At 35.3% G+C, this 24,780-nt stretch overlaps 1 protein-coding gene across 5 annotated transcripts in view; it reads left to right on the top strand.

Annotated features, from left to right (window-relative positions):
• The window catches only part of RIC1 (RIC1 partner of RAB6A GEF complex), a 148,082-nt gene that overhangs the window by 35,928 nt on the left and 87,374 nt on the right, over positions 1–24,780 (top strand). For all 5 annotated transcript variants that reach the window (XM_021006306.2, XM_021006304.2, XM_021006305.2 and 2 more), the window contains one exon: positions 14,837–14,916. In XM_021006306.2, the coding sequence (XP_020861965.1) occupies positions 14,837–14,916 (80 nt within the window). The remainder of the gene's footprint in view (positions 1–14,836; positions 14,917–24,780) is intronic.

The raw sequence follows: 24,780 nt of genomic DNA, 5'->3' as shown, positions 1-24,780 counted from the left end.
AACTGGGTAGGCTGCTGGGTGATGTTGTGTTAGAACTGGAGCCAGAAAGACCTAAATTAAGATCCTGCCTCAGATACTTACCAGTTGTGTAACCTTGGAGAAGTTACTTAACCTCTCTCAGCCTCAGTTCCCTCATCTATAAGATGGAGATAATATTAGAACCTTTCTCACAGGAATGTTTTGAGGGTCATATGAGTTAATATATGGAAAATGCTTTACAAACATTAAAGTGCTAAATAAATGCTAGCTGTTATCATCATCATTATTAACTGTTTCTCTTTCTCCCCCTTCATTTTTGTCAGTTTTCTAATTTCCATATCTGGTACTATATTCAGAATTTCAGTATTACTATTCTACTCCTGTTCCCTGCCCTCCATTTCTGGCAGCATTGTACCCAAGTTCCTGGTTCTGTTTTGATTATAGGGACATCACTGCTGAGTCACCATCTTGGTGCTGCTTTGGTCCTCCATTTACGTTTTCTGTCCTGTGTCCTTTCTGGTAGTCATTCTGACTTTGTGGCTTTAAGCAACATTGGCCTTTTAAGTACCCTTGGAACTATAAACAGCCCCTGTGTGTGAGGCGCACTCAATCACAGAATCTCAAGAGTTAAAAGGGACCCCAATGGCCATCTAGTCCAATCCTGCCTCTATAGAAATCTCCTTTCTAGAATTTTGACAAGTGCTCATTCAGTCTTTGCTTAAAGACTTCCAATGATGGAGAACTCAGTATTTCCTGAAGCAGTTGATAATCCATTCACCAGCTAAAGTAGTTAGCCTTATTCACTTTAGGACAGCTTTAATTGTAAGGATGTGTTTTCTTATAATAAGCTAAAAATCTTCCTCTGTGCTTACTATTCCTGGTTCCTGGCTCTGCCCAAACCTGGCAGAATAATCTAATCCCTTTTCGCATATTAGCTCTTTAAATATTTAAAGACTGTGTTTATCTCCCCCACCCACCCACCCAATTTGCCAGATCTTCTCTTCTCTAGCCTAATTATCCCTAGTTCCAGTCCCAAGTTGCTTGCTCTCCTTTCAACATATGCCAGTCTTGTCATACCACTATAACTATTATTACTTCTAGCATTTATATAGTACTTTTAAGGTTTGCAAAGTGCTTTATAAATATCCCATTTTATCCACACAACAACCTGGGAGGTAGGTGATATCATTATCCCAAATTTTTATATGAGGGAACTGAGGTAGACAGAGATTAAGCGACTTGTCCAGGTTCACACAGCTAGTAAATGCCTGGGGTCAGATTTGAACTCAGGTCTTCTTGATTCCAAGTATAGCACTCCATCCACTGCACCACCTAGCTGCATTCTTGAATAATCCTCTTGACCATTAATTTTTTAACAACTATGAAACCATCAAGATAATTCTCCCAATGCCTTCTAGCCTCTAATAACTTTCATTTGAATTTTTCTATGAAATTTTCTACACTCTTTTACACACACAGTCTTACTTTATTCCCATAGTAACCCTGTGAGTCGTATAGGTGAAGAATTAACCAACCAGTTTTACCTATGTTGGACCTGAGGCACAAAGACATTCAGTCACTTCGCAAGGTTCCACATACTGAGTTAAAGCAAGCTAGTGGTTGAGCTAGAAGTAGAATTCAGATTTTCTAGTATCCTAGACTAGTACCTCTCTACTTTACCATACCATGCTACTCTACCATTTTCAATAAGCTTTCAACAAAAAAGCTTGTCTGCAGGCTATGTAAAACTCAATAACTGTAGTAGTTTCACTAGGCTCTTCTAATGAACCAGCTACTTCAAATAAATACGTAACCGATCTTGACATTACCAACTAACAACAGCCCGTATTATGACCTTCTTTACTCACCGCACAAAGCCCATTAGTTATTTATTCAATCTAGCCACTTTTGGTTATGGCAGAGATAAATTGGGCCCAGAATATGGATTCTATTTTAAATTTCTTCAAAATAAGTAATTTGGAATTGAAATTAGAATTTTGAGTTAATTTGCTTAGGGTTTTTTATATGTTCTTATTCTATTTGTACAGTAAAACATATTTTCAATGTTATTCCTCTTCTTCATAAGTGATGAAGAAGACATCTTTGGAACAAACTATAGAGTTTTAGAGGAGAATCAGGATTGCTAAAATGAGTGTCTAAATGTTTTGGTGGTAGTGATAAGAAATTTAAGGACTATAGTATCTGAACTCAGGAAAAGTAATTCTCATAGTCCCAGGAAAGAGATACATCTTTGACCAAATACACTGACAGTAAAAAGGAGAACGATGAATAAGTGTGGGAAATATAGTGAAAGAATCAACAAAGATAGTATAAAAGTGAGTTAAATCACCCAAGAACATTCTAGTTTAGGAGAATTGATTGATGTTACTGTTGGTAATGTGGAAGTTCTTTATTGTAAACTCGACTTAAAAGCAGAGAGTAGAATATACAGTCTAGAATGTCTTAAAGCAATAAGTGGAACTAAACCTTTGGGAATAATTAGAATGTAGTCATAGTGGTATGATTTGGAGGGAATTAATGAGGCTCCTTTGCCCTTAAATATCTCCTCCAAACAATTTACTAATGCTACAGTTCCTCTATCGGTTTACTAGTGGTAAATTCACATAGAAGAGATTGGAATCAGTAAATGTCATAGCAAATTCCTTTATCAGGTTTCTGAGAGCAAGACTGTTGAGAGAATGGAAATTTTGATCATGGAGGGAGGAGGGAAGGAATGTGGGAGCTTAAATATAAGTAGTGTATTTAAGCAGGTGTCCCTAAAGGTAGAAAGATGGCTCAGAGAAGGCAGAGCTAGAAATGGAAGAAAAAACCACTGTATTTTATTGTTATGCATAGGTGCTGCTATATAACCTGTAATAATTACCTTCTCTTGATTCTCCTATCTTAATTTATATAGGTAGTATTCTTCATAATCCTGAAGATTAGAGTGTTCTGTATGTTTTCTTTATGACATTATTAGGCTTCAGCTTCTATGTTAAATCACATTCTGGCTATTTTAAAATCCTGTGGATTTTGTAACTTCTTTCATTGTAGTAGTACTCATGACTCATAGCATGGTCTTATGGTTCTAAGGTTACAAATTATTTTCATATGTAATGCAGTATTTTGTTTTTCACATATTTTAGATGCAGAGCCCAGAAGTAAGTTCTTGTCATAGTAGAGGTTCAGCCCCAAAAGTTTTTATTTGAAAGCTAATAGGATATCACTGAAGGTTTTGACCAGAGGCATGTGATATGAGTAACTTGTGCATTAGGAACGTTATTTTAGCAACTGTGTGAAGGATGGACTAAGAAGAGAAGCAGAAACTAAGGTTGCTGAACTTGGATAAGACAAGAGTTATAAGGGATCAGCATACTAAGTCTTCTAAGTGTTTGAAGAGTTTGTGTGTGGAAAAGGTATTAGAATTGTTCAGTATGGTCCAAGAGAGCAAAACTAGGACTAGTGGTTTAGAAGCTGCAAAGAAGTAAATTTGATTTTGGTATCAGGAAAAATGCCTTTTTGCTTTTTGGCTAGGCAATGGGGTTAAGTGACTTGCCCAGGGTTACACAGCTAGTAAGTCTCAAGTGTCTGAGGGCAGATTTGAACTCAGGTCCTCCCGACTCCAAGGCTGGAGCTCTATCCACTGCACCACCTAGCTGCCCTGGAAAAATGTCTTAACACTTAGAGCAATCCAAAGGTGAAATGGACTGTTTTAGAACATACTTAGTTTCCCCTTGTTGGAGGTCTTTAAGCAAAGGCTGGGTAGCCATTTGTTGAGGATGTTTGAGATGGGCTGTGGGTTCAGATATGGTTTGAATTTGATATCTCTTTTTCAACGCTGAAATTCTCTGATTATATATGGAGTTTCTCAGTGGTATAGTAATTTGTAAATTTGAAATACTAAAATAGGCCGGTGTAATGAAGTGTTTTTTATCTTATTTTATTTTATTTTTTAATTAAATGGTAGTGTGAAATATCCAAACATTATGCAGAGAACTGTAGGGAAGATCTGGAGTCAAGTTGCAAGGTGAAACTGGATGTGTAGGTTTCCTTAGATAATTGTATTTAATTGTGTCCTTGAATTCTGCGGACTGTTTTTCTGCTAAATAAGTTAAACCATACTCTCTAGGTTGGATCAGATGTTATCTGTCCTTCATTTTCATGACTCAAATGGGGTTGCAAAGAGTCAGACACAACTGAACAACTGAAATTGGTAAATAAGCTATCACCATAAGAATTGAAACACAGAGAGGCCAAGACCATGTACGAAAGAAGTGAATAAAAGACTCCTACCTGAGTAGAAGACTGGCCTAGGAGATCCTTCCTAGGGAGGCTAAGATATTTTTATTCTATTTGTTGACTCATGACTTTTAATGGGTACTTTAAACTATGTTATTGTTCATCCTTTGTTTTTGAAGAGGACCCCACATCGTGGGGTGATGTCTTGACTCGAAGGTGAGTTGGATTTAAGTGAGGCAGAGAGTTGCACAAAGTCCTCAGCCTCATTCCCTCTTCCAGAGTCATCAAACTCCAGTGGCAAGAAAAAAGTCAGGACGACTGACAATGTTCTGGGATGCAGTGGATGCCTTTAACGTCTGACCAAGCTCTAAGTGTTCCACAGTGCCTGCTTCAGCTGCCTTCATGGCTGTTGGAACAAACTGTTCTCATTCACCCATTCCAACTGGGGAAGTCTTCACACGGTTGGAGTAGACATGCCCTCTAACTCCGTGATGGGTTTGGGACCTGTCAGTTACTCTGGTCCTGGTTTAGCCTGTCTGCAGAGATGGTTTTACTGGGATATAGCTACTGCACGTAGCAACATGAAGGTAGACACCAAAGGTGGATGAGCAGCCCTGAAAGAGCTCAGAAAGCCCTCACACCAGAAGTGCTAGTGCTCCCTGAACACCCTGGAAGCCCCAGACCAGATGGCCTACAGTCCAGGAAAAGTACCTGGAGATCAGTAGCACAGGGAAATGAGGTGAGTGGATTTCATTTTAGTCATATTTCATGCCTCCCAATTAGGCAGTTAACCACAGTAGTTTAACCAAGACAGCTACTAATAGAAGAGAAAGTACTGTGGAAATTTTCTATAATGGTATTAAGAGATTAATCCTCAAGGTATATGAAGGGAGACAAGATAGTAATTCAATTTCAACAAGCATTTTGTAAGCATCTACAACCATGGAAAAAGCAACTGAATGAGATCAGTTATATCCAGAGAAGGTGACAAAAATTGTGTGGATCTTTAGAGATAAATTCTCCAAGTTTTCTGAAGGAAGAAAAAAAAACGAAAAAAAAAAACTTGGACCTTATTAATATCATTATCACCAAGCAACATTCCTAGTTTCCCATCTAAATAACATTTTTTATGAGAATAATCTACATCAGCACTTCTGAAACTGTGGTCCTTGGACTCCTGGGAGTTCCTGAGACTCTTTTAGGGGGTCCTGGAGACTCTTTCAAGAAGTCCTTAGGGTCAAAACTTTTCATACTGATACTAAAACTTTTTTGCCTCTTAAAATTATTCCTCTGTTTTCCAAATACATGTCTTTGTGAAACCAGATTTTCTTCATATATATTAACCAGAACAATATATTAGAACATATTATATTTGGAATCGAATATGAAGATCCAGCTTTTATTAATAAACTAGATATTAAAGTTATTTGCAAAAATATGTAAAACAATGTCATTCTCCTGACTAATTTTTTGTTTTGGGAAAATAGCATTATTTCTTATAACTTTATTTTGGGAAAATAGTTATTTTTCATAAAAATGTTATTTATTAAAATATAATGTTTTTGGTGGACTATTTTTTAAAAATTAGATTTTTGTTCATAATGCAGTAAATACCAGTAGATATAAACAAAAGCTCTTTGGGGTCCTCAGTAATTTTTTAATGTAAAGGGATTCTGATATCAAAAAGTTTGAGAACTGCTGTTCTGCATATACATAAAGAACATTATTGGTGGTATTCAAAAGAAATAGACAAGTGATATTCCATAGTAGACAATATCCTTAGTATTACACAATTGTTTGAAAGATCTCCAGAATAGAAGAAAGATTTCGCTCTCTTTATTGTTCATCAGCTATATAAAAGTACTCTCTAAAAAGGATGATAGGATCCAAAAAGATCTTGACAGATTAGAATTGATCTGACCCTAATAGATGAATAGGAACAAATCATGAGTTTAAAAAAATCATCTTCACAAGTACGGAATAGAGGAGTCATAGTAAGGAGTTTGAAAAAGATCTGGGAGTTTGAATAGACTATAAGTTTGATTTGAATCAGCAATGAGAACAATCAGAAATGATAATGCAGTCTTGGACTGAATTAAACGTCATGGATTCTAGAAATAAGGAGATAATGAGTTCTACTTGGAGTATTACATTTAATTTTGGACATCACAGTTTATAAAGGACACTGATTACCTGGATCTAGAAAATGGGTAGCCAGAAGAGTTTTGAGTTTATATCACAGGATAATCAGGTGAAGGAACTGAGAATGTTTAGCCTGGAGAAGATTCAGGTGTGATCATGAACTGTGTTCAAATACTTCATGGGCTATCACATGCAGTAAGGATTAGACTTGTTCTTTTTGGCCCCAGAAAGCAGATCGAGGAGCAATAGGTACAAGTTTCAAAGAGGCAAAATTTGGGTTTAATAATTTAGATTTTAAGAAAAATGTCTTAATAGTTAGAGCTATCTATCCATAGGTAGAGTAAGTTGTCTTGGGAGATGGTGGGTTCCCCCTCATTGTAAGTCATCAAGCAGACCTGGATGGCCACTCATTGTAATGTGGATTCTTTTTATGTAATAGCTTGGAAGGGATGGTCCCTGAGGTCCCTTTCAACACAAAATTATGTGATTCTGTGGTTCCCTGCCTCTTCTTCCTCTACAACAGATGCTGGTGTATGGATAGTAATTATTTTCATGATGGCCTTTTTTAAATGGTTATATACCACAACCTGTTTCTTATTGACTTTGGATGCATATAACCAACTCCATCAATTCCTTTATTTGCCTTTTCAGTTTGTCTCCCTATGAGCTATCTTTCTACAAAGCTATAACTTCCTTTTGGAAGTTAGAAGGTCAGGTTTGATGCGTTTTAAGTACTTCAGTACTCTGTTAACTTGTTCACTGGAGAAAGATCTTAAATTTGGAATACCAGCAACTAAGTTAGTATTTATAGGCAGTCTGTAAATTGTGCGCTTTCTCCATAGCCACTTCTGAATCAGAATGGTGTCTCACTCATCTGAAGATAATTTTTTTTCCATTGTTTTGTGAGTTGCCAAGAATTCATCACCAAATGACTGACCAAGCAACCTAATGATAAGCGTGTTATCAGCTAAGCTGGTGTTCAGATAGCAGATAGTCCATGACTGGGCCTGTATTCAAATACTTTCCAGCCTAGTAGAATATTCCACACAGCTTGCTCTCTGCTGGCATAGTCTTTGAGAATCCAGGGTCCCCTCAGTGCCAGCAGGAGGCATTAGCATGTATTTTTCTGAAGTTTCCTATCTATGAAGTGTGTTCTTAATCACAAACATCAATTTATATCCCTTTATTTAGAATGAGAACTGGGAATATGCCATTAATCCCTTCCTTAGTTTTCAGTTGAATAAATCAATATGCTAATTTTTTATTTTAATTTTTATTTACTTTAAATTTTATTGATAGAAGACACTAATGCAGGGCCACAGGTTCCCCACCCCTCCACTAATGCCTTCCCTCTGTTGATTATTTCCACTTTATCCTATATATAGCTTATTTGTACATGATTTTACCTTACTTTAGCTATTTATGTATTATCTCTGCCACTAGATTACTGTCTCACCAGAGCTTATCACAGTACCTAGAAAATAAATGTTTATTAACTGATAATATAAATAATTAATAATTATACAGGCATATAATTAACTGATAATATATTGTAAGAGTATTTGTCAGGGTAGTAGTCAGTTAATAACTAATACCCTGATAAACCCTCTTACAATATATATTCCCTGAAAATACCATTAGGCAATTAATGTCAGAGAAAGGAGGGATATGCCCTTTATTTAAAAATTTTTATTGATATATTGTGTTTTTACATCATTTTCATCTCCAAATATCCTTTCCATCCTTTTGCTGGTAGTTTTTTTTTGTTTGTTTTTGTTTTTTGTAACAAAGAATAAAAAAGGAGAGAGAAGGCAGATGAACCCAAGGGATGCAACCTTTAACTTTGTGTGGTGCTGGCTTTTTTCGGAATAAATTTTGATTGATAGCTTTTGTTTCTAAATCACCTCCATTTTCCAGTATATCCTTCCCAGAGAGCCGTCTCCCATGACAAAGAATAAAAAAGAGAAAAAAAACTAGTTTAGTAAAAGCAACCAAACACATAAAAACATGTGACGTTTACATGCGGTGTTCCATGCATGTGACCCCTCACTGCTACAGAGAAGGTGAGGGGGTATCTCCTTACTGTTAGCTGCCATATTTGAGAAGAGTTTTGTTGCCTTTCCATTTTGACCGTATTTGTACTTACTTAATTTGACTTTATACTTATTTATACTATATTTGTATTTATATATACATTTTGTATATTGTAATATATCATTTGGGTTCTATTTTCTTCCCTCTGTATCACAGACATGTTTTTCTATGTTTCTCCGAATTCCTTGTTGATTCCTGAACCTTGGTAATGTTCAGTTACATCTATGTACTATAATTTGTTTAGTAATTCACAAATTATTAGGTGGTATTTTGTTTCCAGCCTTTTGTTATTACAAGTAATTCTCTATTAATGTTTTTTTATATATCTTTTTTTTCTATTATCTGCTTGCTGTCTTAGTGGAATTTCTGGGTGAAAAGGTATGAATAATTCAGGAACTTCTCTTGCTATGATTAATTTTTTAAATGTTTTGTTTATTCTTTTTTGATGAATCATTTTTCGATACTGTCCCCCCTGCCACCGTACCATGTTCTCCCTGATAACAAAAAAAACTGTTAAACAAAACCAAATGACACCAAAAGCTAAATTTTTGAAGATTTATACTAGTTATTTTTGTTAGTGAAAATCTTTATACTAAATAAGCTGGATACACTATACTACTTTTATATAGAATACAGACTTTCTATATATAAAATACTCTTTAATAATTTGAATCTGTTCTGTGCACAGAATATGATAAACACAAAAGTTTAATTAAAAATTATCTTTTGTTTAAGAATGTTCCTTTTTAGATCTGTATTAGAAAACCTTAAATAGCAAAGAAAGTTTGTGGGTTACTTTTTAGTATATATAATATAACTTAAAGTGAGCATTAAAAGTATTGCTTTCAAGCGTACGGGGTGTTCACAGAAGACTGGCACTTTTGGTGTGAGGGCTTTCTGAGCTCTTCAGGACTGCTCATCCACCTTTGGTGTCTACCTTCAACCTGTGTCCACTCTTTACCTGTGGTTCCAAGAAGCTGTAGCCATGTGCAGCAGCCATACCCTGGTAAAACCATCTCTGCAGACAGGCTAAACCAGGACCAGAGTAACTGACAGGTCCCAAACCCATCACGGAGTTAGAGGGCATGTCTACTCCAACCGTGTGAAGACTTCCCCAGTTGGAATGGGTGAATGAGAACAGTTTGTTCCAACAGCCATGAAGGCAGCTGAAGCAGGCACTGTGGAACACTTAGAGCTTGGTCAGACGTTAAAGGCATCCACTGCATCCCAGAACATTGTCAGTCGTCCTGACTTTTTTCTTGCCACTGGAGTTTGATGACTCTGGAAGAGGGAATGAGGCTGAGGACTTTGTGCAACTCTCTGCCTCACTTAAATCCAACTCACCTTCGAGTCAAGACATCACCCCACGATGTGGGGTCCTCTTCAAAAACAAAGGATGAACAATAACATAGTTTAAAGTACCGTTAAAAGTCATGAGTCAATAAATAGAATAAAAATATCTTAGCCTCCCTAGGAAGGATCTCCTAGGCCAGTCTTCTACTCAGGTAGGAGTCTTTTATTCACTTCTTTCGTACATGGTCTTGGCCTCTCTGTGTTTCAATTCTTATGGTGACACTTATTTACTGATTTTAGTCGCTCAGTCATTTTCAGTTATGTCTGACTCTTTATGACCCCATTTGGAGTTTTCTTGGCAAAGATACTAGAGTGGTTTGCCCTTTCCGTCTCCAGCTCATTTTGCAGATAAGGAAACTGAGGGAAACAGGGTGAAGTGACGTGTCTAGCATCACATATCGTCTGAGGTCAAATGTGAACTCAGGAAGATGAGTCTTTCTACTCCAAGCCTGACACTCTATCCACTGTGCCGCTTACTGTCCCTATTTACGGATAAGCATTGTATGTAATTAGTTTGAAATTGAAGCATCTAATATTGGATGTCTCGTAGGCATCTCGCAGACATCATAGGCATTTGGATGTCCACATGTCCAAAACAGAATTCATCATCTTTACCCCAAAACCCAACCCTTCTAAATTTGCCTGTTTCTGTTGAGAACATCACCATCCTCACAATCACCTAGGTTTACAACTTTGTTGTCAACCTGACTTGTCACTCACCCGCATATACAGTCAGTGCCTAATCTTGTCATTTCTATCTCCTCGACATTTTTTGATTACTGTTTCCTTCTGTCCACTCACTGCCCACTGTCCTAGTTCAGACCCTTCTTCCCTGGCTGTGGCAGTGGTCTCCTAATTGGTATCCCTATTCATGTCTTTCCCAATTCATTCTCACACAAGTGCCAAAATTATTTTCTCAAAGCACAGGTCTGACTGTCACTCTCATTCTAAATACACTTCAATGGCTGCGTGTTATCAAATATAAACTCCTGTGTTTGGCATTTGTAACCTGGCCCCAACTTACCCTTTTCACTTTATTACTTATATTCTTCATAGTGTTAAATTGTCCTCTGTATTGTTCCTCTTAAATGGCAGGTCATCTCTTTTCTTCATACTTTGTCTGTTTCCCATGTGTGAAATTCACTCTCTCCTCATTGCTACATTAGAATTTCTAGCTTTCTTCAAAGCTCAGCTCAAGTGCCACTTTCTAAAGAAAGCCTTTCTTGATCCCCTCAGCTACTGGCATCTACTTCCTAAAATTAGCTCAAGTCTGTTTTGTGTGAATATGTGTTTGTATGTATGTGTATACACATATATATTTGTATATATGTATGTTTATGTACCCCCAGTGCCTAACCATGTCCTGCATATTTGTAGAAGCTTTGTTTAATTGAATTCTGTGGATATAGATCAACCTCATTCATACATGTTCAAATATACGTTTTGTTGACTGTTGCTGATGTTTGGAAATACTATCAAAATAATGTGTTATGTCTTCATTTGACTTTTTATCTTTATTTTAAATGGACATACACACATTTTTAGCTTATCTCTTATTTCTAAGATAATTGTTCCCTTTTTCCTTTTCATTTTCCTGCCTGCCTTTTTCCTGTGATATTAATTTAAGTCCTCCCTCCCTTTGTCCTCTTGACTTAAAACACTTCCTCAAGGTTTCTAGTACATATTTCTCTCTAGTATGCAATGTCTTAGATAATCAAGAATCATTACATTTAAAATGTAGTTGGGCCATAGGGAAAACAAGCTCTTAGTTTATTATCAAAGTTGACCGCTGGTATTAAATAACTTGGTATATCTAGAATAAGCATATTGGACCAGAGCTGGAAGAGATCTTTGGGATTGTCTAACTGTGCTCTTATAGTTCTGTGTAACTAGTAAACGAAGCAATAAATTTCAGTTTCAGCTAGTGTGCTCGATATAAAGCAGTCTGGCTAGTTACTGCATTCAGAAAGATAACCTAGCCTTGTGCTCTTTACTCCTTTTAAAAATTAAATTCTGAGTTCATTGTTGGCATTTGATACCCTTTTAAGTGGTGAACACTTGGCCTGAGTGAATGGAATTTAGGAAAGCTTTTGTATGTTAATGTCATCACTGAAGATACTTTACAGTATTATTTTACTTTTCCTTTCCATATAAGATTAAAGAAGAGTTCTAAAAATTTAAATAGTTGTCAAACTGTATATTAGCAACTGATAAGTATATTCTGAATGACTTTGATAAGTGGTTTGAAGCTAGTTTATATAATGTAATCATTAATACCACATGAACATTGATAAATTAGAAAGGAACCTTTTCTCTAAAGTGATATTCCCCGTTTTTTGTTTTGTTTTTATAATCCTGCTTTCAGTGTATGGTATGAGATGCTTTAAAAAGGAACAAGGTTCATGACACTCCCCCTTCCCCCACCCCTCACAAAAAAAGACTGCTTTTGCTGAGAAGTTAAGTGTGTTTCCTGTCATTCCTTAAATGAAAAACAGGAAGCTAATGCTGGAGAGGAATTTGGAACCCTGAATTGTTTTGCTTTTTTAGTCATGCCCATTTAGCATTAATATGATAGGAATTTTGAATTGGCATAAAGTATCTTAATAAATTCATACTTCTATCTTTTCACTAAATTGATGTGACAAATATTTAGTTAGAAACTTAAATTTAGGAAGGTCTTGATATTTACTATGTTTCATATTTGTACACATATTGAACGGTTTGTTCAAGGCTATATAATCATGACATATGTCTTGACCAGTTAAATAGAACAGATCATTATTTTGGGCTTACGCTTACAGACTTAATATTCAAGCACATCTTTCAAACATTTTAGTAACTTGGAAAAATAAGCTACTTTTTGCTTTAATTTTAGATATTCAAACTTGGTTCTGTTCCTTCAGTGCCTTCTCAAGAGATATGGCGTTAACTTGGTTCCTTTCAATGGTAGAAAATTTTTATATATTCTGGACCGTATTTAACAATACTTTAAAGTGAAAAAAAGCCTAGAATTATTTTTCTTACTGTTTTTCTGCATATCAGTAATAATTCATGTCATTCTTGATTTGAAAATAACAGTTTTTTGGTTAATGGATTATTGTTTAGTTAGGCAGCCTTTGAAAGGCAACATGGCATAGTACACAGATGGGGTTCTTAACTTGGAGTCTGTGAAGGTGATTTTTTAAAGATTTTGATAACTAAATATAATAGGTTTCCTTTTTTTCTATGCATTTGAAAGCATTATTCTGGGAAAGGGTCCACAGACTTCATAAGACTGCCAAAGGGATTCATGATTCAAAATAATTAAGAACTTTTAGAATAGCAGGTTGGCTTTAGAATTGGAAAAACCTGGGTTCCCTCTCTATGTTAGGAGTTATTTATAACCATTTTGTGTAAAGAACCCCATTGCCAGTCTGGTGAAAATTGTGGACACCTCAGAATATAATGTAAATAATTAAAGGACATAACAAATTTCAGTTAGAGGTTAATAGAAATAAAGATGCACTTTTTTTCTTCAAGTTTATCTTCTCTAAGTTTATGGAACTTCTGAAATGGACATCAGCTTAAGAACTCCTGCTCTAGACTATAGGCTGCAGATGAGCTATAAAGCTGCACCTGTAGAGAGAATTTCCATGAGAATTCTGTAATAGGTTAAAACAGTCAATCAGGATAAGAAACAAGCATTCAGAAAAAGTGTTCAGAGTATAAGATCCAGTTATTTTAAAATACAGATTGTACATGTTTATAAAATCTTTTTTATTGATAGCTTCAAAGAAGCAAAGGTGAGTTTTCTTGGGAAAAAATTTAGCATCCATGGGCAAAAATTTTACCACCTAAGCTTTGACAAGTTGATAACTTTTTTTTTTTTGGCTAGGCAGTGGGGTTACACCCAAGCTCACACAGCTAGTAAGTGTTATGTGTCTGAAGCTGGATTTGAATTCAGGTCCTCCTGACTCCAAGGCCGGAGCTGTATCCACTGCGCTGTGTAGCTGCCCCAAGTTGATAACTTTTTAAAAAATAAATTTTATTGCTACCTTTTGTTTTTATGTAAACTACATTTCCCAATGTATCCTCCCATTTCCCCCCTCCTAGAGAGCCGTCTCTTATGGGGATAGCCATCTCTTATAACAAAAAATAAAACAAGGAAAAGAAACCCATTACAGCAGAATTAACTAACATGATGAAAAAGTCTTGCATTTTGTAGTGTTGCACATCCAAAGCCTCTCATCTCTCCAAAGAAAATTCCTCTTTGGGGCCAAGCTTCATCATTATGATTTTACAGCATTTAGTTTAACTATTATTTTATTGTTATTTCTGTAGTGATTATATCATTTTCTTCATTCTGCTTACTTCATGTTGCATCAGTCCATGTAATTCTTCCCAGACTTCTCTGTATTCATCATATTCATCATTTCTTAATAGCACAGTAATATTATATTACTTTTGTATACAACAATTCGTTTTACCATTTCCACAGTTGATGAGCATCTACTTTATTTCTAGTTATTTATTACTACAAAGAAATTCTATTATAAATGTTTTGGTCAACACAAGCTCTTTCTTTTTATCACTGACTTCCTTGGAGTATGTTCCTAGTAGTGGGTCAGTTATAGACATTTTAGTCACTTTATTCACATAATTCCAAATTGCTTTCCCAAATCGTTGGACCAGTTTACTATTCCACCAACAGTGCATTAACATGCCCATCTTTGCACAGCCTCTGTGACAGAGTGTGTGTGTGTGTGTGTGTGTGTGTGTGTGTGTGTGTGTGTGTAGAGAGAGCGATCCCCAAAGTTCTTCTGATTTGCCTTTTTTTTTTTTTAAACTGGTGACTTGGAACCGGCTTTTTCATATATTTGCTAATAGCTTACACTTCTTTTGAAGACTTCATCAGGATGGTATCTTTCAAAAGGCTTGTTTTTTAAAGGTGAAATTAATGATTAGCAAATGTGAAGATATAATTCGCCTTTGTTAAGGTGACAGGAAAAAAGTATTTTACTCTATAATTAATAAAATTTATCTCTTTCAGACAGCAAATGGCTACATCTTATTTTTTCATATTGTATCAGCAAGAGGAGAAAAGTACCTTTATGAGCCTGTATATCCCAAGTAAGTTTTTATTTTTTATTCTTTATTTGTATATTATGCCCTTGAAAAAACATTACAGTTTTGTGAATTTAAAAGTAGATTCAAACAAGGGTAGGCTCTTGGAGTTGAATATGTATTAGATTCCTTTGCCAAGAGACCATCCAAATTATTTTGTTAGTCCTGTCATTTGTGTGTGTATGTGGAATGAAATATAAGTTAAAATAAGTTAGTTACTAACTGAGTCTTGGAAATATTTTAAATAGTACAGAGATTGTTGTTATTATGCTATACCTTGTGCTTTTATGCTTTTATTTTTTTTTCCAGTAAAGTTTAGACAGAAGCTTATTGGAATATAAATGACTATTGAATTAAGAGAGCATAGAATACTCTATAATATTTATAGGAAATCAGTGTGCTAATTATACATTTTTATTTAATGCACTATAACTCCGGATATTTTAGTAAGTTTTATTGTATTGTCTTTTTTGGAAACTGTAGTGACCAGAGCTGCTTAAATTTCACCTCCTTGTTAATCCTAATTGAAATTAATTGGCTCCATAGTTATGTTTATCATAAAACTTGTGTTTAATTTTTTATGATTACTACTATTCTGGTTTCTCGATGAGAGATTTGGCAAACATTTGTTGTTCTTCATGGGAGATGGGGTGTGAGGTGAGGGGTAACTTGACTTAGAGGATAGAGAGGTATCCTGATTAGAGAATCCAGAAGGACCTGGATTCAACTGCTATGTAACCTTGGTCAAGTCACATGACCCTTCATTGCTCCCTCAGAAATTCTTTGAATATGTACATTTTATTACAGTTGCATATTTACTTTGATAGTGGGAGTTTCCTCTTAGTAAGCTCCTTATATTTATAGAATCACTGGTCTGCCCTCTACTTTCTACACCCTTACCCCATCAGTATAATAAAACTCAGATATGTACAAGCTACAGTATTTCAAATCTAGTTTTACATAGCGGAAATTGTGATGTCTAAAAAATACAGTTAAACTGTGTTTTCTAGCTTTTCTTAGCATAGATTGTTTCTATTTTTGTAATCACTGGGGAATATTAGAAAATGCTTTATTTCAGTCACTGAACAATTGTTTTTAAAGAAACTAATGGGAGAAATTGACTAAGCATGGAAGGGAGTTATATTAAGAAAATTTCACTTGTAAGCTATACTTAGTTGGATGTGATGGTTATTGATCTAGAACAGTTTGTTAATGTTAGCAGATTATCTCAATTAGAGCCAAATCCTGTCACTTGTTTTTCTGTAGCCCAGGAACTAAGAATGTTTTTTTTATATTTTTAAATGCAGTTAAATTTTAGTTTAAAATGTGAAAACCATGCTTTTAAAAGCAGTAACATTTTATTTTAAATACTAAAATAAAAACTATTCTTAGCATGAAGACCATACAAAAAAAGACAACAGACAGGTGGCAGGAATTTGGTCTGCAGACTGAAGATGTAGACCGCTGGTGTAGAACAAAGATTGTCAGTGAGTAGATAGTCATTGTTATATATGTTATGGAAAAAAATGAAGTAGAAGAGAAAATGAAACAAAATGCTGAATTGTAAAGGAACTTTTTATATAAAGAGATTGCCTATTTATGCTATAAGTTTTAATTTTATTGCTTTTATGATACAACCTTTTTCTGAAACTCCAGGCCAACCTGGTGCCCCTTTTTATGGTTGCCTGTGGAATATGATGATGTTGTTGTACATTAATTTCAGTCGTGTCCGACTCTTCATGACCCCATTTGGGGTTTTCCTGGCAAAGATACTGGAGTAGTTTGCCATTTTCTTCTCCAGTTCATTTTACAGATGAGGAAACTAAGGCATAGGTTAAGTGACTTGTCCATGGTCTCACAGCTAGTAAATATTTGAGGCCAAATTTCAACTGGGGAAGATGAGTCTTCTGATTCCAGATTCAGCACTTTATCCACTGTGCCACTGTGCCATTTCCACTTGCTAATTATAAGTGGAAATACTAAAGTTATGAGAAGTGATGGGTTGTCAGTCAGTGTTGACACTGGACTCTCTGTAGTTGGTGTGGAAGTATGGAAGTTACAGGAGGTTACATTAGGACACAATTTAGAGGAGAGTTTACTAATTCATTTTGACAAACATTTATCAAACGGCTATGCCATACAAAGGCACTGTGATAGACACTGGGAATACAAAGACAAAAAAATGAACCATTTCCTGTTCTCACAGACCTTACATTTATATGGGATACATCATGTGTACTGACAAGTAGCAAGATAGCTTGAGGAGGGAGAGCACTAACAACTGGGGGAAACAAGAAAGGACCAAAAATCCCATAGGAAGTGGTAGCTGAGTGTTCTGAGAGACAGAGATGGTGAGCAGGCATGGTGAGCAGCCTTGCAGAGACACAGAGATGGGGGCTAGAATGGGAACTTCAGGGATAGTTACTTAAGGGTCCAAGAGCGAGATTTTTATAATTCAAGTTCTCCCAGAATGGAATGGACTGTATTTAAAAGAAGTGAGGTCACTACTTTTGAGGTTATTAACAGGACTATTACTAAGCGGAGGCTAGATGATTACTTGTCAAAGATGTTATAGAGGGTTTTTATGTTTTATTTAGGGGTTGGAAATAGGATTATTGATGTCCTTCACAATTATATTCAACAAAAGGTACCTTTTTGTTCATAGGATCCTGGATTTAGAGCTGAAAGGAAACTTAGAAGGCATCAAATCCAACCTTTACTTATTTTACAAATGAGGAAACTGAGGCTGAGAGAAATTAATGACCTGGCCAAGGTCACGTAGCTATTAAATGTATGAGGAAAGATCAGAACTTAAGTCTTCCAGACCCTAGGTCCAATGCTTTTATCCATCTCGTTATTTATTATATGAATGAACATTATACTCTTAGTCAACATATATTAATAAATCATAGAACTTTAGAGCTAGAAGGAACCTGAGAGATTAAGTCTGACACCCTCATTTTATAGGTGAGAAAAATGAAGTTGAATGAGGTTGTGCCTTCCTTGTAATCCGTTATACATTGCTTAAAGCCCCTTGCCTTTATCAAAAGGCCATCTATTCTAAATCAGGCTGAGTAAAATGTATGTCTGCTCTGCTGACAACAAAAAGAAGGAAAGTAATTTCAGCTGGGCTTTATGTCAGGGCTTAGGTGAGTAAGGAAACAAATTAATTGATTTGGGTCATGGACCTCTCAACTCTGATTGTGACTCCTGTCTATTACTTTGGGTCTTGTTGAGAAAAAAAAGAGAGAGAGAGAGAGAGAAGGCAGAAAAAGAAAAAAAGAAAGGGAAATTAGAAGTAGCTTATGACTTTTTAAAATGGAAGGGACAGCATCAGTTGGGGAATGGCCTCACAAATTGTCATAGGTGAATGTAATGGACTGTTATTACTGTGCTATAAGAAATGATAGCTATAAATATAAGGAAACATGGAAACAGATTACATGAACTGATACACAATGAAGTGGGCAGAGCCAAGAAAACAGAATACACGATGACTACAACAGTGTAAATGGGAAGAATATAATAAAAAAAAACATAGAAACTAAATGCCACAAAAGTGTAATGACTCAGCTTAGCCCCAGAGAAGAGGTATAAGAAGATACTTCCCCCTTACTCCTTTGCAGGGAATGGGGAAACGGTGATACATGTGTGTGGAACGTTACATATATTGTCAGGTTTTGGTTTGGTTTTTTTTAAACATATCGATCAGTTTTGCTTTTTTTAAAAAAATATTTGTTTATATGGAATAGCTTTCTGGAAAAGGGAGAATAATAGTGGGGGACATTTAGTTTATATAAAGAAGAAAAAAGTTTATACAAATTTACATTTTTTTCAAACAGAGAGGTAGAATTAAAATGTCTCGCAAGGAATAGACAATTCCTCTTCCTTGACTCATGTATGGGACAGTTTTCTCTTGAGCCTCTTTTCTAAACCTTATGAGTACATCAACTTCTTTTATCCTCTTACTTTATCAGACGCCCTGTATTGTGTGACAGTACGCTTCACCTTAGAAGTACATATCTTTTCCATGTTATATCACATCTGAGATAACAGGTCAGATGTCCATATTCATTAATAGTTTCCAACAAGATGTCGTTTCACATCTGCTTTTAGTTCAGCCTTGGGTGACTTAACATTCTTTCCTTACTTTCCCTTCTTCTCCCTCTCCCTAACTTTGTAGATTTTATATTTCTTATGTGATTTTTTAAAAACCTTTTTAGACCAGTTTATTAAATACATCTGATGAAAAGGTAGAAAAACAATAGGATTTAAAGCTAGAAAGCTTCAGGATCCATCACTACAGTGTCTTTTTCTATCAGAGTCTTTAACAATTATATTCCCTGAACATATAGGATGTTGTTGTTTTTTTTTAAAGGAGCTGTGCTACAAATAATCCAAAAATAATTTCTATTTAGCTTCAGAATATATTTTTTTATTTATACTTGAATGTACTTCTCTTACATTAGAATTTTCATTAAACATTTAGTCCCTTGACAACAAAACATTTGAACAAAATTTTGTATAATAATTTCCTCATTTATGAAGTATGTTAAGGTTTTCAAAGCTCTTTTGTTATATCAGTCTTGTGAAGTAGACTAGGTAATATAAATATCATCCCTGATTTATAGATGACGAAGTGGAAGAACAGAGAGGTAGATAGACTTGCCTAGGGTTGCACAAGTTACAAGTGTCAGAGTCTGGACTTGAATTCTGATCTTTTGACTACAAGATTAATATTCTTTATTCTATACTGTGCTGCCCATGCTAATCTAAACAGTCAGTTCTCAGCCCATAGCCTGTAGTGACATTAGTTTACTGACCAAGTTATAATAAAACATTTTATAGTTAATAGTCAAATATTATAATGTGTTCTTCTTCCACATATCTGCTGTACATACTTTTTACCAAAAAAATATGCAAAGCACTTGGTTTAAATGTCATTTGTAAGTATGTTGTAAGCACTCTGTCCTTTTATGAGATGCTCCTCATTAGGTAATTTACTATAAAAGAGAAATAGATTTTGAAAAGAAAAGGAAGAACTAAGCTTTTCCTAGCTTTTAAATTTGTTTTTGGCCAGTGAACAGCATTTGCCATTTAATTCTAACTACTGTACTCCATTTTAACCACCTATCAGAAAGAAAGGGATAATTTAAATACCAATATTCTGTAATGAAAGAAAGAGACAAGAGAGAACAAGAATTTATTCAGCACCTATTGTACCTCAGACTCTGGGCTAAGAAAGAGCTGTCGATAACAAAGAAAGGCAGAAACAGTCCATGCTCTCCAGGAGTTTACAGTCTAGTAGGGGAGACAGCATATAAACAACCACATACAAACCAGATTATCTCAGAGGAAAGGCATTAAAGGGGACCAGGAAAGGACTGGTAGACCATGTAGACTTCTTGTATAAGGGGGTATCTTAGCTGAAAATTAAAGGAGGCCAGGAGACAAAGATGAGGAGAGAGGGCATTCCAACCAAGTGGAACAGCTGTTGACCATGCATGGAGTGGGGAGGTGGAATGTCTTGTGAAAGGAATGGCAAGGAGGTCATTGTCATTGGATCATAGAATATATGTAAGAAAGGTAGGAAGGGACCAGATTATGAAAGGCTTTAAAAGACAAACAGGAATTTATGTTTAATCCTGGAGGTAATAGGGAGCTACTGAAATTTTATTGAATAGAAGGGGTGACAGGGTCGGGATTGATTGTGGAGTTACAAAAGATTGGGTTCAAGTCCTGCCTCTGACACATAGTAGATGTGTGACCATGGATGGATAAATCATTTAATCTCTCCATACCCCAAGCCCTAGGACTCTTTTACAGAAGAGTCTATTGCTCTAATTAAATCACATTGACTGGACCCCCAAAAAATTGTGTTCACAAGTACAGAAGTAAATTATGGGTCATATAAGCATGTTGAATGAACTGGAATATGAATAATGGAAGATAATACTAACAAAGATAACTGCCAAAAATTATAAGTAACTTGTGTCAGAAGTAAATATTGCACTCAATTTAGTCACACAGTTACACACAAACTCCTTAATATTCCTGAGAACTTTGACAGCAATGTTAAGTTGCAGTAGCACTTGAAAATTACAAGTAACCACAAAAATAACTTCTTAAGGATCATGGCAAACTATTTAATTCTTTGGTCATTTTTCATTAACCAATATTTTTACCCAATGTAAAAACATTTTTTCAGTTAGCAGTAAAAATGTATATGTGTGTGTGTGTGTGTGTGTGTGTGTGTGTGTGTGTATACATATATATACATTAAAAAGGGAATCAAAAAGAGACAAAAATAAAGTAAGGGTACAATATGCCAGTAGTTTCAAGGACATCTAGTCTGAAGCTGTTTTGTTTCATATTTAAAAGTAAACTATTTGTAAATAAAGACAGATGGCTTTGGGTTTTTTTTTTAATCTTGATCTTTATAGTTATATTAGGTTTCGAACTGCTTCTATTGTTTGCTCACTTTCCAATTCATTCAGTATCTGAAACCTAACTATGTTTCCTGTATTCTCTGTGCTTAAATTGATATAATGATTTAATAAAGGTGATTTTAAAGCCTCTTATTGGAATTTTAGATCAGTTTATCAATGAGCAGAACCATGTACGGAAGTATTTCTCGAGAGTTTACTTTAAGACACCACGCTGTAAACGCAGTTTCTTTCAGAGAATAATCATAGCTCACTTCCTGCCTTTCCCTCTACCTCATTACACTGTTAGCTGATAAACATCAAGACTCCCTTCTACTCGTTATATATTTACCAAGCCCAAAGAAAAAACTCATAACTATATGTAATTTTCAAGTAAAATATGTGAATAAGAAAGTTTTAGTCTTCAAATTGTTTGTTACCATTCCTTCCTACCCTTATGTTTCTTTTAGGAAAATTTGGTCAAAGGAAAAGGTAGAGCTTTTTAATAAGAACTGAACTGAATGTTATGATGGATTATCTACTCTTTGTCCGGCTGATGAAGCAGAACATTTTTTTAGAAATTTTATGTTCCTGGCTGGAAGTAGTAAAGCATGTGTTAGTAGTAAAGCTTATGTTTAAATATAAATACTGTGTCTTTTAAAGAAAATATTTTGCTTTTTTTTTTTAAGTTTGATTTTAGGCATGAATGCTTTCTTGAATCTCCATGACTTGTAGATACACATAAAGGAAGAGATGAAGAGATTCAATCATTCAACAAGAAATATTCATTGAACATTTGTTGAGTGCCTACTTGGTGTGATTTACGATAATAGACACTGGGAGAGAGATAAATATAAATAAGACACTATCTCAGACCTCAAATTTGGAGTCTATTGGGGATGTAAAGAATGGTGCAGATAAATAGGATACATTTTAAAATGTGATAAGAACATAAAGACCTCTGGCAGAGATGGCAATGTGAAAAGTACCAGCCAAAGCCATTTCCTCTGAGAATCACCTCAGGAATGATAAAGAAAAGTTGCAGATGAAACAGATTCAGCAAAACCAAAGAGAACGACCACTGAGCTCTTCTGTCTTTTCCAAGGCTGTGCCAGGAGATAAGGACTGAATCTTGTGGACTTCTAGTTTAGGGGGTGGAGGTGGGGAGACTGTGCTTTGCCAGAAGATTGGGCCTGGCCAATATGATTTCCTAGTCAGGGAATTCCAGGAGATAGGGAAAGAAAGCAGATACCATGGCAGTGGGTAAGGCCCACAACAGGCCCTATGTAGTTTTTCAAGCAGGGCACTATGGTAGAGGAGATGGGACTAAGACCAAGCCACTCCATCTAGAACTGTGGCCGGGCAGCAGCACGTGGACTGCAGTAAGGAAATTACCTCATCTTGGTATAGTGTCATCCCTCTTCAGGCCATAGGCATAGAGAGGATTTGTCCTATCCACCCTATCCAGGGTCAGATGAGGGGACAAAATTGACCTCTGGCTCAAAGACCCAATCCAGAAGCTGAGGCAAAAATCGTAAGTAAACAGAAAAAATTCCTAAGAGAATGGGGAACAAAAACCACCCACTATGTGTTAAGAGACTCTCAAGAAAAGATATCTCAGGAGAAAATAACTACAATAATTAGAGGCAAGATTACAAACAAATGAATTGATTCACAAGGACTCCAGGAGTAGGTGGAAGAGATGAAGGAGGAAGAGCTTGGAAAAAGAGATAAGGAATGAAATTAAGTCACTTGATAGGAGAATAAACAACTTAGATTAGACTAGGAGGTTTTAATCTTTTTTTTTTATGTCATGGATCCTTTCTCAGAGTAATGGTTTTAAATTCATAAAAATAAAATAAATAGGATTGTAAAGGAAGCAAATTATATTGAAATAGTTATCAAAATATTTGTTAAAAACAAACTTACAAACCCTTTGAGGGGGGGCTCTTTGGACTCTTATAAGAATCCTTGGATTAGATGATGGAAAGCATTACCTAAGAAGTGGATACTCTGAAAAATAGAATGTTGCAAACATTTTCCAAAGTGCAGTCATTAAATGAGAATGTTAGAATAAAATCAAAACACTGAAAAATTGTAAAAATCATATGAGATAACAGTTATCAAAAATGGCCTGGAGAACAGGATTGAAGAGACAGTTAAAGAATTTTTGGACTCCATGAATACCATGACTGGAAAAAAAAAATCCTGGATGCCATATTTCAAATGATCATAAAAGAAAACTGCCCAGGAGTAACCAAAGGGCAGAGTGAAAATTGCAAGAAAACATGAATTGATCACACCCAGAAATGTCATAGCCAAAATTCAGAGCTTCCAGGTCAAAGAAAAATACTGCAAACAGGAAGAAAGTGATGAAATACCAAGCAACTTCAGTGTAGATTGTGCACGCGCGTGCACACACACACACACACACAGAGGACACATTAGATTAAGATCAGTATATGTTAATATACTATAATTAGCTTCAAGTAGTTGCATGACCTAAACAGAAAAGATTATATCAGAAAAAAACATTAGAAGATAGATGTTACCTTTTATAAGTAGGGCCAAGAGAAGAATTCTTAAATAAGGTATAGAGTGATCATCAAGGATAAGATGGTCAGTTTTAATTATACAAACTTTTAAAACTTTTTTTTTTGCATGTTAGAAGTGAAGCTGTTAACTAGGGGAAAAAATCTTCATAGCAATCATCCCTGAAAAAGTCTGATATCTAAGATATGTAGGTAATAAATACTCATATGTAAGAAAAGCCATATTTGATAGAAAAAGCTGGAAACAAAGTGAGTGCTAATCAACCTGGAAATGACTGAACAAATTCTGGTATTTGAATATAATAGAATATTATTATGCTATAAGAAATGTCATATCAGGATTCTGAGGAGCCTGGGAAGATTTATATGAACTGGTATAGAGTAAAATGAGCAGAACCGGGACAATAATTTAAATGATGACTACAGTAATAAAAAGAACAAAATTTTGAAAGACTTCAGAAACATAGTCAGCCAATCATGATTTTAGCAAACTGAAGCATTCTTCCCATCTCAGGACAGAAAGATGCTAAACCAGAAGTATAAAAGAAGTCTCATATTTTCAGATATGACTAGTGTGTTATGTTTTGCGTGACTATATTTATTTGTAATTCTGGAGGAGGGCTTCTTGAGTGGGTGGGGAGAGGGAGTGGTGAATTACCAGGTAGTTTAAAAATGCTCCCCCCAACCAAAAAAAAAAAGCACCAATAAAACCTTTAAAATATATAGAAGGGAAAAATAGTTTTACAAAAGGCAAACAATGGCAATTTTGTTTTTAAATTCAGTGTGTACTTTTAAAAACTTTAATAATAGAAGTTCAACTACAATCCTATTTTTTTTAAGTGAGCCAGTGAAAACTGATTTGACTGGTACAGCCCAGCCCCCAAAATGCATGT

The sequence above is a fragment of the Phascolarctos cinereus genome, unplaced genomic scaffold, assembly GCF_003287225.1.
Source record: "Phascolarctos cinereus isolate Bilbo 61053 unplaced genomic scaffold, phaCin_HiC Scaffold_4;HRSCAF=312, whole genome shotgun sequence".
NCBI lineage: Eukaryota > Metazoa > Chordata > Mammalia > Diprotodontia > Phascolarctidae > Phascolarctos > Phascolarctos cinereus.
Note: the sequence above shows the minus strand (reverse complement) of the source record. Positions and strands in the feature narration are given on the sequence as shown.